At 39.1% G+C, this 12356-nt stretch overlaps 1 protein-coding gene and 1 long non-coding RNA gene across 2 annotated transcripts in view; one reads left to right on the forward strand and one right to left on the reverse strand.

Annotated features, from left to right (window-relative positions):
* The window catches only part of LOC148361157 (uncharacterized), a 67256-nt gene that overhangs the window by 53277 nt on the left and 1623 nt on the right, over window positions 1-12356 (forward strand). The gene's annotated exons all lie outside the window — the stretch shown is intronic.
* The window catches only part of LOC148361160 (uncharacterized), a 35591-nt gene that overhangs the window by 22343 nt on the left and 892 nt on the right, over window positions 1-12356 (reverse strand). The window contains exons 2-5 of the mRNA XM_088341902.1: window positions 11079-11122; window positions 10910-10975; window positions 7575-7641; window positions 6528-7501 (exon numbers count right to left, since the gene is read on the reverse strand). Of these exons, the coding sequence (XP_088198028.1) occupies window positions 6528-7501; window positions 7575-7641; window positions 10910-10975; window positions 11079-11122 (1151 nt within the window). The remainder of the gene's footprint in view (window positions 1-6527; window positions 7502-7574; window positions 7642-10909; window positions 10976-11078; window positions 11123-12356) is intronic.

Consider the following 12356-nt stretch of genomic DNA (forward strand, 5'->3'; position numbering starts at 1 on the left):
AGAGACAAGAGCGTAAAGGGGGAAGAGAGAAAAGGAGAGACAAAGGAGAGAGGACCAAGAAAGAGAGAGAGAGCGAGTCTGAGTGGATTGAGTTGGATTCGTATGGCTCCCCCGGGAGAGAGCCCTTCGCAGGACACCACGGGAAGGTTCCTAGTCTTTGTCCTGCACATGACTGTTGTTTACAATTGTCACTGAAATAGTAGTGCATTTATTATACTGCCTCACAGCGGCCAAAGTTGACACGTGCAATGTTTAATTCGTTCCCTTTTATTTAGCCAGAATATTTCCCTTTTATTTGGAGAGGTTGGAACCATTGCAAATCATTGGCAAAGTTAACATTTGGGTTTTCATCACAGAGTCCAAATTGCTCGACAAGATTTGCATTTTGGCTCTCAGTTAGAGTGAGGCACAACAGTTAATAAATTGTGCGACCTGAAACCCTAGATTGGAGCTTAATCTCCAGAGGTGGCCGACATCACGTGCGGATGCACGCACGCACTTGCACAAAAGTGGGCCAGATGACACCACAGGGACGATTTTAATTCCGTCTGGCCTCTCCATAGAGGTCACACGCTGCAGGCGTGAAAACAGACAAGAGTGCCTCTGCTCCGGTGTTAGTTGAAGTCATTTTAGAGACTATGGGGACGTTGAAAGATAAGAATAGCCTGACATATAACCAGCCTTCTTGACGCCCCTGAAGGCATCCGTGGCCATTTGTGGGGCCCAAGAGCGCCACTGTGTGGATTATTTTACCAATGTTTTATTTTCCCCTCCTGGTCTCATTATTATTCTCTAAACCGCCACAGGGTTTCACTATAACCCTGGAAAAATTATGTCATGGATACACTGTACTATACAGTGTCCCTTTGGTAAACAAGTGAATTGACTTGTTTTTTCAGTCTACTCCACAGCCGTCTTTCAACCAGTTTTCCAGGGCATACTATAATGCCGTGAAGACTTTGTCTAGTGTGCCGAAGGAAAATTGCCCGAATTTTCACTACATTTGCTTCCTTCTATTGATCAGCCGAATAAATGTAAAATACAGCGGTGTCAGCAGATTATTTTCTCTTGTTATATACTCATAATCTTCTCATTATTTTAATAAAGCTGTAAAATATAAAGTGTTACAAATCTTGCACATAAAATTGTATATTTTAATAATTTTCTTATTGCACTAAAAGGGGAAAAGTTATAACGTAGCAAAAATAACTTTAAATGATTTTGCCATTTTTAGGTATTTTGGGGTTCCTTTTTTATGCAAAAAAAAACAAACAAACATTATAGTAATAACAGTTTTTTAAAAATCCGGGAAAAGAATAGTAAAATCCCAAATTACCGCAAAAGTATGAAGTAAAATGAATAACCTGTATTACCTTCTGAGCCGTGTGGACCATAAATGATAAAATAAATGTTTATACTGTAAATTTAGCCCTGGAGAACCCACAGGTCAGCTCTTTGTTAGTGTAGCTAGAAAATGGTAAAGTATGAAAATACCTGTTTCAAATACAGCCAAAACACCAAACCAAACCCCCCAAAAATATGAAAAAACAAAAGTTTATTAATGAGCTGACTGAGGCTGCAATTACGAAATTACGGACTGCATCTTTTAAAAGGTGCCCAAAAAATAATTTTTAAAGATTTTCGACTGTGTGCCTCAAGATCTTTTTATTTTAAAAATTGTCCCTCGGCTTAAAAAAAGGTTAAGCAACACTGCTGTTGTACTCTTTGGCAAATAAGTGACTTGTTTTATCAGTCTTGAGAGAAAATTAAAAGAAAAAAAAAAAAACATGACTATCATTTTCTGCTCTCCCAATACTTCTTAGGAGTTGCCATCAAGTGACTGTAAAATTGTAGGAAATATTTAGAAAGTGATGAACACTCCCAAAAGCATTACAATAAATAAATCTGTTTAAATTTTAAAATGAAAGCATGTATGTTTCATCTTGTATGCAGTTAGATGTCAATGTGATATCAGATATTTTATATTACATTGAAATTAAAAAAAAAAATGTTTTTAAAGTTAAACTTACTTAACCCTTGGATGTACTGACCAGCACATACACTCTTCCATGAGTGGTGGAGGAAAATTATTGTCTGAAAATAAGATTATATATATATATATATATATATATATATATATATGTATAAAATCCATCCATTATCTGCACCGCTTATCCCAACTAACATCGCAGGAGTGCTGTAGCTCATCCCAGTTACCTCCAGGTAGTTGGCAGGTGACACCATGAACTGGTTGCCAGCCAGTCCCAGGACACAAAGACAGACAACTCACTTGCTCATTCACACTTAAGGACAATTTGGACCGGCCGAGAGGAAACCCACGCAAGCACTGGGAGAACATGCACTCTGCACAAGAAAGCTGGTAGCTGGATTTGAACCCATGACCTTAGCACTGTGCAGCGGACACGCCAACCACTCTTCTGCCGGGCCACCCATACATATTATATTCCATCCATCATCTGCACCGCTTATCCTTACTAGTGTCACGGTGGTGCTAAACCCCATTCCAGCTATCTTCGGGCATGAGACACAATGAACTGGTTGCCAGCCAGTCGCAGGGCACACAGGGACAGACAACTCACTCGCTCATTCACACCTAGGAACAATTTGAACCAGCCAATTAACCTGACATGAATGTTTTTGGGAGGGAAATCTGAGTGCCCGGAGGAAACCTAAACAAGCACAGGGAGAACATGCAAACTCCACACAGGAGGTTCGATCTCATGACCTCAAAACTGTGACGCACACGCTAAGCACTGCGCTGCCGTGCCAGTGTAATTATATATATATATATATATATATATATATATATATATATATATATATATATATATATATATGAATATTCTATATACATCAATGGCATCATGCCATAAACATGTTATATGAGTAATACCTGGTATATGATTTTGAATAATAAAAACCCATGGAGTCATTTTTGACCCCACTCATGCATCCAAGGGTTAAAAACAGTACACCTTTAATAATGGTGCTTTTATTTCCAACCAAAGGGCTGTAAGTGTATTTTCCTTAAAAAAGAAGGTATTCCTACATTATTACAGCTTTTTAATTTAAAGCCTCTTGATCATAAAAACACAGAAAGCAACCAGATTTAACAGGTAACGTAACAAGTGAATATATATCATTTGTACAATTGAAAACATGCATCAGGAAATTACATACATTACAATATCAGCCGTGTATAAAACTCAAACAAGCCAGCAGACAGGTTTAATGTTTAACCCATGTTGAATTGCATCACAATGAAATTAATTAAGCATAACAATTTCATAATATAAATCCAACCCTTAAAAAGCACATTTATCCATTCATAAAACATGTATATTTCTTTATGCTACTAAATAAAGCACTGGACGCTATAATAGTAGAAAAAATATTTGAAAAAAAAAGGGAGCACAAATTCATGTAAAAAAATCATGAGCCCTATATGGTATAAATACAGGCAACTTAATGGGATTGTGCTACCCCGAAAACAAAACAGATGAGAGCACCATGTAGCAATGTACTTTTACACACAACTTAAACATAGCGGCAATATATAATTTGGAACGAACCAAATACAGACATTGTTTACTTCAAATTACATGATAGTTCCTCATGTGGCCTATTTATGGAGTCAGTTCTGAGTGAACCGATAAATACTGACAAGAGAAGCATCCGGAACAAGACAGCAATATATTTTTTACATCTTTATAATTATGTTGTAGCAGGCTATCTTAAGTGTAGTTGATTTTTACAATGGAGCTTAAGCGAGGTAAAATGGTCATTGCATGGAGTGCGGCTATGGGGAAACAGAGCGTCTATAAGGCATCATATTTAGAAACAACGTGTAACACAGTATGAAAAGACAACCTGTAAAGGTCTGAAAAGGAGTCCTAGATTACAAAGTCTACAGATTCAGCCCATCATACGTGTGCACATGAATACTCGCTTGTAGTTTTGTGCGTATACTGTAAATGTGTTGAGATTGGAGCTTATTGACCAACTACATCAGGGGTGTCAAACTCATTTTAACTCAGGGGGCCACACGATAGAACAAACATCCTCTTGGGGGCCAGACTAGTAGATTAGAGAGAAAGAAAAAGAGAGCGAAGGAAAAGAGAAAGCAGGAGAGAACAAAAGAGAGGGTGGGACAAAGAAAGAGAAAGGGAGAAAGAGAGAGAGAATGTGAGAAACAAAAGAGATAGAAAGAGAAATAGTGAGAGAGGGGGAAAGAAAGAAAGAACTCCAAAGAGAAATGGAGAGGAGAAAAAAAAGGATAGAAAGAGAGAAGGGGAACGCAATAGAGGCATGTGGCTTTGGCAACATCAAGTGGACAGATTTCAACCTGCAGCTTTTTTTTCTCTTGCGCTTCTCTGAGCGTCGTCTCGCAGGCCCGATTCAATCCCTTAGCGGGCCTGAACCGGCCCGCGGGCTGCCCGTTTGACACCCCTGAACTACATAGTCTATAGATGCAGACAAGTACATTTCATTCATTCATTCTTCACTCCACTGTACTCCAGCGAGTTCAGTGCAAAAACACGTCAGACACGTAAAACCGACAGGGGTCCTGGAGAAGGGAAAGTGGAACGGTTAAAAGGTTCCTTAGCATGGAACTTCTTTCACACTTGAAAAATTATTTGCAGATGGATGCATTTGTGTGGTCGGACAATGAGTAGCCAAGATGTAGTTAAGACCGAGTAACTGTCCTATAATTCAACTCAAGACATTTAAAAAAAGAAATCAATTTAATGTTTTTTTCTTTAAAAAAGCTAATGACAACTCCAATGGTTTTTTTAAATTACAATGAACACTTTCACCAGGAGATTAATTAAAAAAATAAGTTGTGTATCATTTAGTAATTTAGTGTTGACATGTAAAAAATATATCTTCATTTTAATTTGGGGCAATCGTCTTTTTTTGATTAACTTCTTTTCACATGACAGCGACGATAATATTACTCTTATTGGTATACTTTGTTACAGAGGAGCTAGTCACTATATCACAAGTCCCAGTACTATTGTTCTATGTTTTGAACTTTATAAGCCACAATACAGTTCTAAAAATAATATTAAAATAAAAATACAGTACATGTAATTCAATGTAATATAAATTATCATCAGTGAGAGCTGAAATCAAATCTTTTAACCAGTTTTAACAAACCAGTACAAATTTAACAATATTGGGTTGGGTGTCATGTTTTTACTGGCTGTAAATATTTGTAAATATTGAACTGTAAATAAAAGGATAGTGGGATGTTTGTACGCGTTCTAAGGAATGGTAGGGCACCCGCATGATGCGGCAGGGGTAAACCAGTGCTGTTGAACAGAACGGTGTGTTGTGTCACCCTGACCCGAGTGACATGGCCGCTTCCTTGTGTAGGGGCTTAACTTGTTTGGGCGTTGGGGTTGGCCATGGTCCAAAACTTTTTGTGCGTGTTTTTTTTGCCACTTTTTCCCTTTTTTTTATTTTCTTTGTTCTTGTATGTGTTTGTCTTGATGTTGGTCACCCCTCTTGAGGGATATGACCAGGTTAGATAGATAGATAGATAGATAATATTTGTGTATAACACGCACCCCTTGTTTCTAACAAAGAATCGGTTTAACATTTTGTTTATTTTTTTCTCAGCTCAAATTAAGCATTGTAGATCACAAAGGGATTCAAACCCGTATCAAGGAGGTAGGAGTGCCGATTTAAAACCACGAGACCACTATAGTTATAGATTGCACAGGAAAATGCATTGGAATTTTATTTCCGTCTTCATACCATTTTTACTCATGGAATCGAACTTTGAAAGGCATCAAAGTTGGGGAGCAGCATTTTAAAACTTAAGGCTGCAGTCATGACTTCAAGCAAGATGGCAGCAGAGTACAGATAATGCGTGCGCATTCCTTAGACACGCTCGGATAACGTCTTTTTTCATGTTTTGGGGGGTTTGTTCCGCTCTGAAAAGGCCTGATAAAAATAAGATAAGGAAAGCATAAGGGCTCTTTGAACTAGGTTGGGCATTGTTAACACATCCTCAAATAGAGAAAATATTGAACTTGCAAATTTTTAAAGACACCTAGAACTACGCACCCCAACTTTGAATAAATACATTGTATGTTTCATTTTGGTTTTGTGTGCATAGTTTACATTGTCAATAAATGATTTTAATCATGGCCACACATAAAACACTAGTGGTCTAGTGGTTAAAAATTGCCGCTCTCACCACAGTGATCCGGTTTTGAATTTCGTCGCATTAAATGTTGCGTTTTCGTCTGATCAATCATTGCTCAAAAGTAGTACTGTATATGGCACACCCATCCAAATTTTTGAGTTAAAAAAAAGTGTACGTTATACTCAAATACAATACTAATCACAGGGTCCAGTCCCTATTCTGTCTAATTTATTATTATTTAATTAATTTTAATAACACTTTAACACAACAAAAGTGTGTAAAAAGTGCTGCACAAGGAATAAAATCCTTATAAGCTATTCAATGATGGTAGAATAGGGCTTATCATGGCTTGGACGGGGTGGTTTCTGGGGTGTCCTGGGCAGCACCCTCCGCAGGAGCAGGCGAGGTGGGGCCAGAAGCAGGAGAAGGGAACTCCTTGATGGTGACGGTGACCAAGTTGGTGGTGACATCAGTGACAACCACGTCTTTGCAACCTGGCCCTATTTTCGGGTGCCAGTCCGGGTTGCCTTCAGCGGGAACCTTGGCTTGTTCTGGGGGGCTTCCGCTGCCCTCCTCCCCGGTTGGTAGTGACGGTGAGGCGGTGGTTTTGGCTGTAACCGATGTGGAAATATTTTGAGATTCATCTGGACTTTTTAATTGTACTGCTTCTGAGGGGGGTGAGACAGATGGGGAAGATTTAGGGTTACCAATGGAATGGGAAGGGTGTGTGGTAGACCTGAAGGGGGGGTTGCAGGATCCCGACTGAGTCTGAAAGGTCAGTGGTCCAATGCACTGCAGCCCGAAGGGTTTCCCATTCATGGGGAAGCCGAGCATCTTGAGCGGGGGCTGGAAAGGTTTATAAGGGACATCTCCTTTCTTCCCTATGATGCGATTGCGGGAGGGAATATTCTGCCGCCCCCCAGGGAGTCTCCGAAAACCGCCCCCTGTGGAGCCGCCACGTCCCAGCTTGTCGATCACCTTCAAGTTGACAATGATGCGGCCGCGCTTGACCTCGCGGGGTTTCACGCGGCGGTTAAGGATGCGCACAGTCTCAGAAAAAGGTGAGGCGCGGGTCCGGGACGGGAAGCCGGAGAGAGAGGACGCCAGGGGCTCCGGGCGGGGCAGGGGTCGGCGGGACATGCGGTGGCAACGGTGAATGTCTTTCTTTAACTTGTGGGTAGCGGCCAGGGAGCTGAGTTTTGGGGACGTGAGCACTGACCGGTGTGGCATGGGCGAGGTTGAGGAGGATGGGGTACCTCGGCCTGGAGCAGAGTGCGATATCGCTTGCCGGGGTTGTGTGCATCGAGTGCTTGTTTCTCCTTTCTGATGTTCAAACAATGTTTGAGGACATGGCATTAATATATTGTTTTATATTTTCAAGTTACATGCAGTTTACCTTTACTTGTTGGTTTTTGGGTTTCGGCCCCCGTTTTTTTGGTCCACTACGTTCCCGCTCTCGTTCCCTGAATGAAACATAAAACAACATTTAAAACACAACCCGGCGACCCTCGTGATGAGCGGTTGGAAAAATAACACATTCATGAATAAATAGATTAAAAAAAATCATAAAATATATTTTAAATCCAATAGAAAATAGATTAGAACCTTGACTTATGAATTACCAGACTATTTTCAATGAGCAAATTCAGTATTTTAGGGCAGGTCAATAAATCAAAATTAATTCAATTAATGTGCCATTCTAAGAATTGCCAATTTGAAAATTTGCTTTTAAGGTTGAAATGTACAGGGTGTTTCAAAAGAGTTGATATCCTTTGAATATAAATAATTAAAATAACGTGGATGGATGGTGTTATGAGTGCACTGCAGGAAAGAGGTCTAAATATAATGGAAGCTAGAGCTTTTGTTGGTGATAGGAATGAGTGGAGAGGTGTTGTAAAAGGATAGTGGGATGTTTAGATGCGTTCTAAGGGATGGGTAGGGCACCCGTATGATGCGGCAGGGGTAAACCAGTGAAAGCTGTCGGGCCCTGCTGTTGAACAGAAGAGTGTGTTGTGTCACCCTGACCAGAGTGACATGGCCGCTTTCTTGTGTCCCGTTTCATCTGGAGGGATGAAAGCATGACCAACTTTGGTGCCGAGGTGCCCAACTTGTTTGGGTGTTTGGGCATTTGGGTTGGCCATGGTCCACAAAATTTTGTGCATGTTTTTTGGTACTTTTTCACTTTTTTATTTTCTTTTTTTGTACATGTTAGTCTTGCTGTCGGTCACCCCTCTCGAGGGATATGACCAGGGTGGTTACTTAGATAGTTAGATAGTTGGATAAATACCGTAAATTCCGGACTATAAGCCGCTACTTTTTCCCCCAAATGTTCAGCCCTGCGGCTTATTCAGTGAAGCGGCTAATCCATGGAATTTTTCTAACGGCCACCAGTGGCGCAGGAATTTAAAAGGTAAGGTTGTAAATGTTGTAAATGTGCGCCAAGAAAGACTGCAATCTCTAAATTTTAGCATATGTTTTCTGTAAAGTCCAGGTACGTTCCGATACTGAGGAAGATGCCCTTGATGGCGATAGTTGCAAGAGGGAAGTTCAAGACAATTTACCGTGAATTTAACATTTACGGGGTGCCTTTTTTTTTTACAAGTATGTTGGATTCATTGCGAGCGTGATCCTACTAGCGTGTTGGTACCTTCCAAAGGCACGGTTTGGGATGTAAGTTATATTATTATTATCAAAGCTTTGAAAACTCTCTCGGTGTACCGTCTTTCTTCGAAAATATGTGTAACCATGTATAATATGTATTTGCAACTGTATATTTTTGTTATGTATTTATTCTAGAGATTTATCCTGTTATGTGTTCTACGGACGAATCAAAAATAAGGGGCGGAGAAAACGCGGCCTGATGGGAAATGTGGTAAAGCTGAGTTACCGGTAGATCTGTCTGTTGTCGCAGCGGACAATAGTGGATATATATTTTTCCCACCCTTAACTTTGGAAATATACATTTTGTTTCCTTGGATTACTTTCAACCCCGACTTTAGAAGTCTGCATCATATCTTAATTACGGGTATCATTTGCTGTTTGTGATGTTGACTGTGGATCTAAATTTGTATACTATCTTTGAAACTACAATTGTGGAACTTACGGCGTGGCCCAGGTTAAACTTGCGACTGTGTAGCAAGTTCTACTGCGGGCACCCGCGGTTTGTACATGGGTGCGGCTTGTATAAGTCCAAGAGTGCCAAATCACTTAAAAAGTAGTGGGTGCGGCTTATAGTCAGGTGCACTCTATAGTCCGGAATTTACAGTAGATAAAATAATAAATACATCCCTGTGACCCTAATGAGGATCAGCGGTGCAGATAATGGATGGATGGATAATAAATATGTATAACCCTGTACTAACTCACAAGAAAATAAAGTGTATACAAAAAGGAAAAACAATTGTAATCTGCTGGAGACTTACCCAAAATATGCATCAGTGTGTTTGGTAGGAGCTGGATTACGGACATGACGTATGCCTCGTCTCATTTGGTGCGCATATTGAACACTCGTGAAATCGTTCACAAAATTCACATGTTTTGAATTCCTCATTGAGATTTTTAAGTTTAAATCTTATGATTTTAAACATTTGTACTTTTTAGCCTCATTAGGATTAAACATGTACTTTGTGGTATTTACATTTCAAAATATATCATGTTTTAAAAACATCTTGTATTGATTGACGTAGAATTAGTCAAAGTTGGTGCCAATTGTTAAATAATAGTAACCGACAAGTAAAAATTGGAATTAAAGCAAATGAGTGACAAGTTACGTGTAGCTCTTTAGCACCAGCTATCCATGTTATAGCCTTAAAATTATTTAAAATTGTGTCATGACAGTTTAGACAGATCTGTTGGTCAAATCAATTAAAAATACTGCACACTGTGCATAGTGTGAGGTTTTTTGTTTAAAATAGATGAAATACTAATTTTTTAGACCAGCGTTTCTTAACCTTTGAGCCAAAGCACACTTTTTTAATCGAAAAAAAAATCTTGAGGCACACTCTCTGTTGAAAATGTTAAGATATTAATTCAATTTTTCTTAATTTGAAAGCTTAAAAGATCATGTCGCCTAAATTGGAAGTGTAACATTTTTATGATTATTTGTGGTCACCAATGATTTGGAGGTAACACAGGTTATTTATTTTGGTTATTCATATTACAGTCATTTTGGATTTTACTATATTTATAAGCTTTAATTTTTACTACATTTTTATTTTCTTTTTCTAAAAAAAAAATATAAAAATACTTAAAATGAGCAAAAAGATCTGCCAGTGCAATGACTTTTTATTTTACTACATTACCTTTTTCTGTTTTTAAAAAACAAAACAAGAAACTATCAATCCAAATGAGTACAATTAAAAGCAATATTTTTACACTGATTAATTGTATTATTTCTATTGGAGTACAATTTGAACAGCTTAATCAAACAAAATAAGTTATTGTTAACATTTCCCTGTCTACCTCATAATTAATGTATAAAGGGTAAAAGAATAGGAACTGCTGCCGGGTAGATGAATGTTAAAGGTTTTTGGCTGACCTCGGGAATAAAAGAAAATATACTGAAAAATGGCATGCTTTTTTTAATAGAAAGATAATATCGGGAAATTTTCTGCTGCACACTTGACATGGTCTCCCGGCACACTAAGATTTTAATTTTGGGCCATGGTGCCTAGTTCTAATTTATGTGTGCAAGGTATTAAAAATAACTCAAAAATGATGTCATCTTCTCACTTTTGCTCAAAGCCAAGAATCAGCCTGTCATCCAGAATGTTTTCTTCCGGCTCCCAGGTGCTGTCCCTGAACGAGCGCACAAGAACATATCAAAACCAGAGCTTATAATACACTTCCTAAAAGATCTATTTATAAACGTTTATACGCATTAGCAGTTCAAGCAACTTACTTCATTGACCACCCCTTCCATTTCACCAGATATTCAAGCCTCCCCTGCAAGATAAAAACGTGTGTTCACATTCTACTAAAGCTTGGTGATTTATCGCTTGGTTTGAATTGATTAGTCAGGGTGTTGTTGGAGTGACCCTTTTGAAAAACTGTTTCCCATCTGCCACACTGCCAACCGCGCGCTAACTCAGACAAAACAATTACAAAGTTCAGACTAAATACTTGTTTAAAAACCTGTTAATACATTAGGAAAGCTGAGCATACCTTGTTTAGTAGTACCGTATTTCCCGGACTATCACGTAAAAACGCCGAACTGGCCAGAAATTTGATAGTGCGCCTTATAGATATTTGGGGGTCCTTTTAATCGGCATATTACCAATAATGTAACATTATGTAGAAAATTAATAATTATGATTTAGTCTTTTATTCTCATATGTGTGAATGGGTAAGTGTAAAATACATTGTAAAGCACTTTGGGAGGTCTTCAGCGACTTGAAAAGCGTTTTACAAATGTCATAAGCGCAGAAAACAGAGTAAAAATTGTAATGCAGACAGTATATGTAGGTGAGCCTTACTACACAATGTTGTACGGTATTTGTGTAATCATTAGTCAATCGATAAACATCACTGACCATAATCGCAAAGAAATGCATGCAACAAGATTTGAACTCTGGTCGTAGCAGTAAGCTCTATCACTTTACCACTAGACCACCAGTGTTTCAGAGAATGTATGAAAAGGCATTAGAGCTCATCGTCCATCCATCCATCCATCCATTATCTGCACCCCTTATCCTGAATAGGATCGCAGGGGTGCTGGAGCCCATCCCAGCTATCTTCGGGCAGTGGGCAGGGGATACCCTGAAGTGGTTGCCAGCCAGTTGCAGGGCACACAGAGACAATTAGCTCGCTCATTCACACCTAGGGACAATTTTGGACCGGTCAATTCACCTGACATGCATGTTTTTTGGAATGTGGGAGGAAACCGGAGTGCCTCACGGGGAGAACATGCAAACTCAACACAGGAGGTTCGATCTCGGGACCTCAGAACTGTGCCGCACATGCGCTAACCACTGCCCCGAGCTTAACATTATAACACTATTTTTACTCACAGTGCCAGAAAAGAATGTTAGAGAATTCTAACAAAATACCATACAAGCTATTTTACATACATATAGATATTAAACCGCAACGTTATTGCTGCACGGATGAAGAAGTGGAGAGAATGTATAATCTATCAAAATGCAAGATACCATCACAGTTTTGGCGGCATGAGTAAAAT

This window comes from Urocampus carinirostris, chromosome 8 (assembly GCF_059441175.1).
Source record: "Urocampus carinirostris isolate Australia breed hairy pipefish chromosome 8, RoL_Ucar_1.0, whole genome shotgun sequence".
NCBI lineage: Eukaryota > Metazoa > Chordata > Actinopteri > Syngnathiformes > Syngnathidae > Urocampus > Urocampus carinirostris.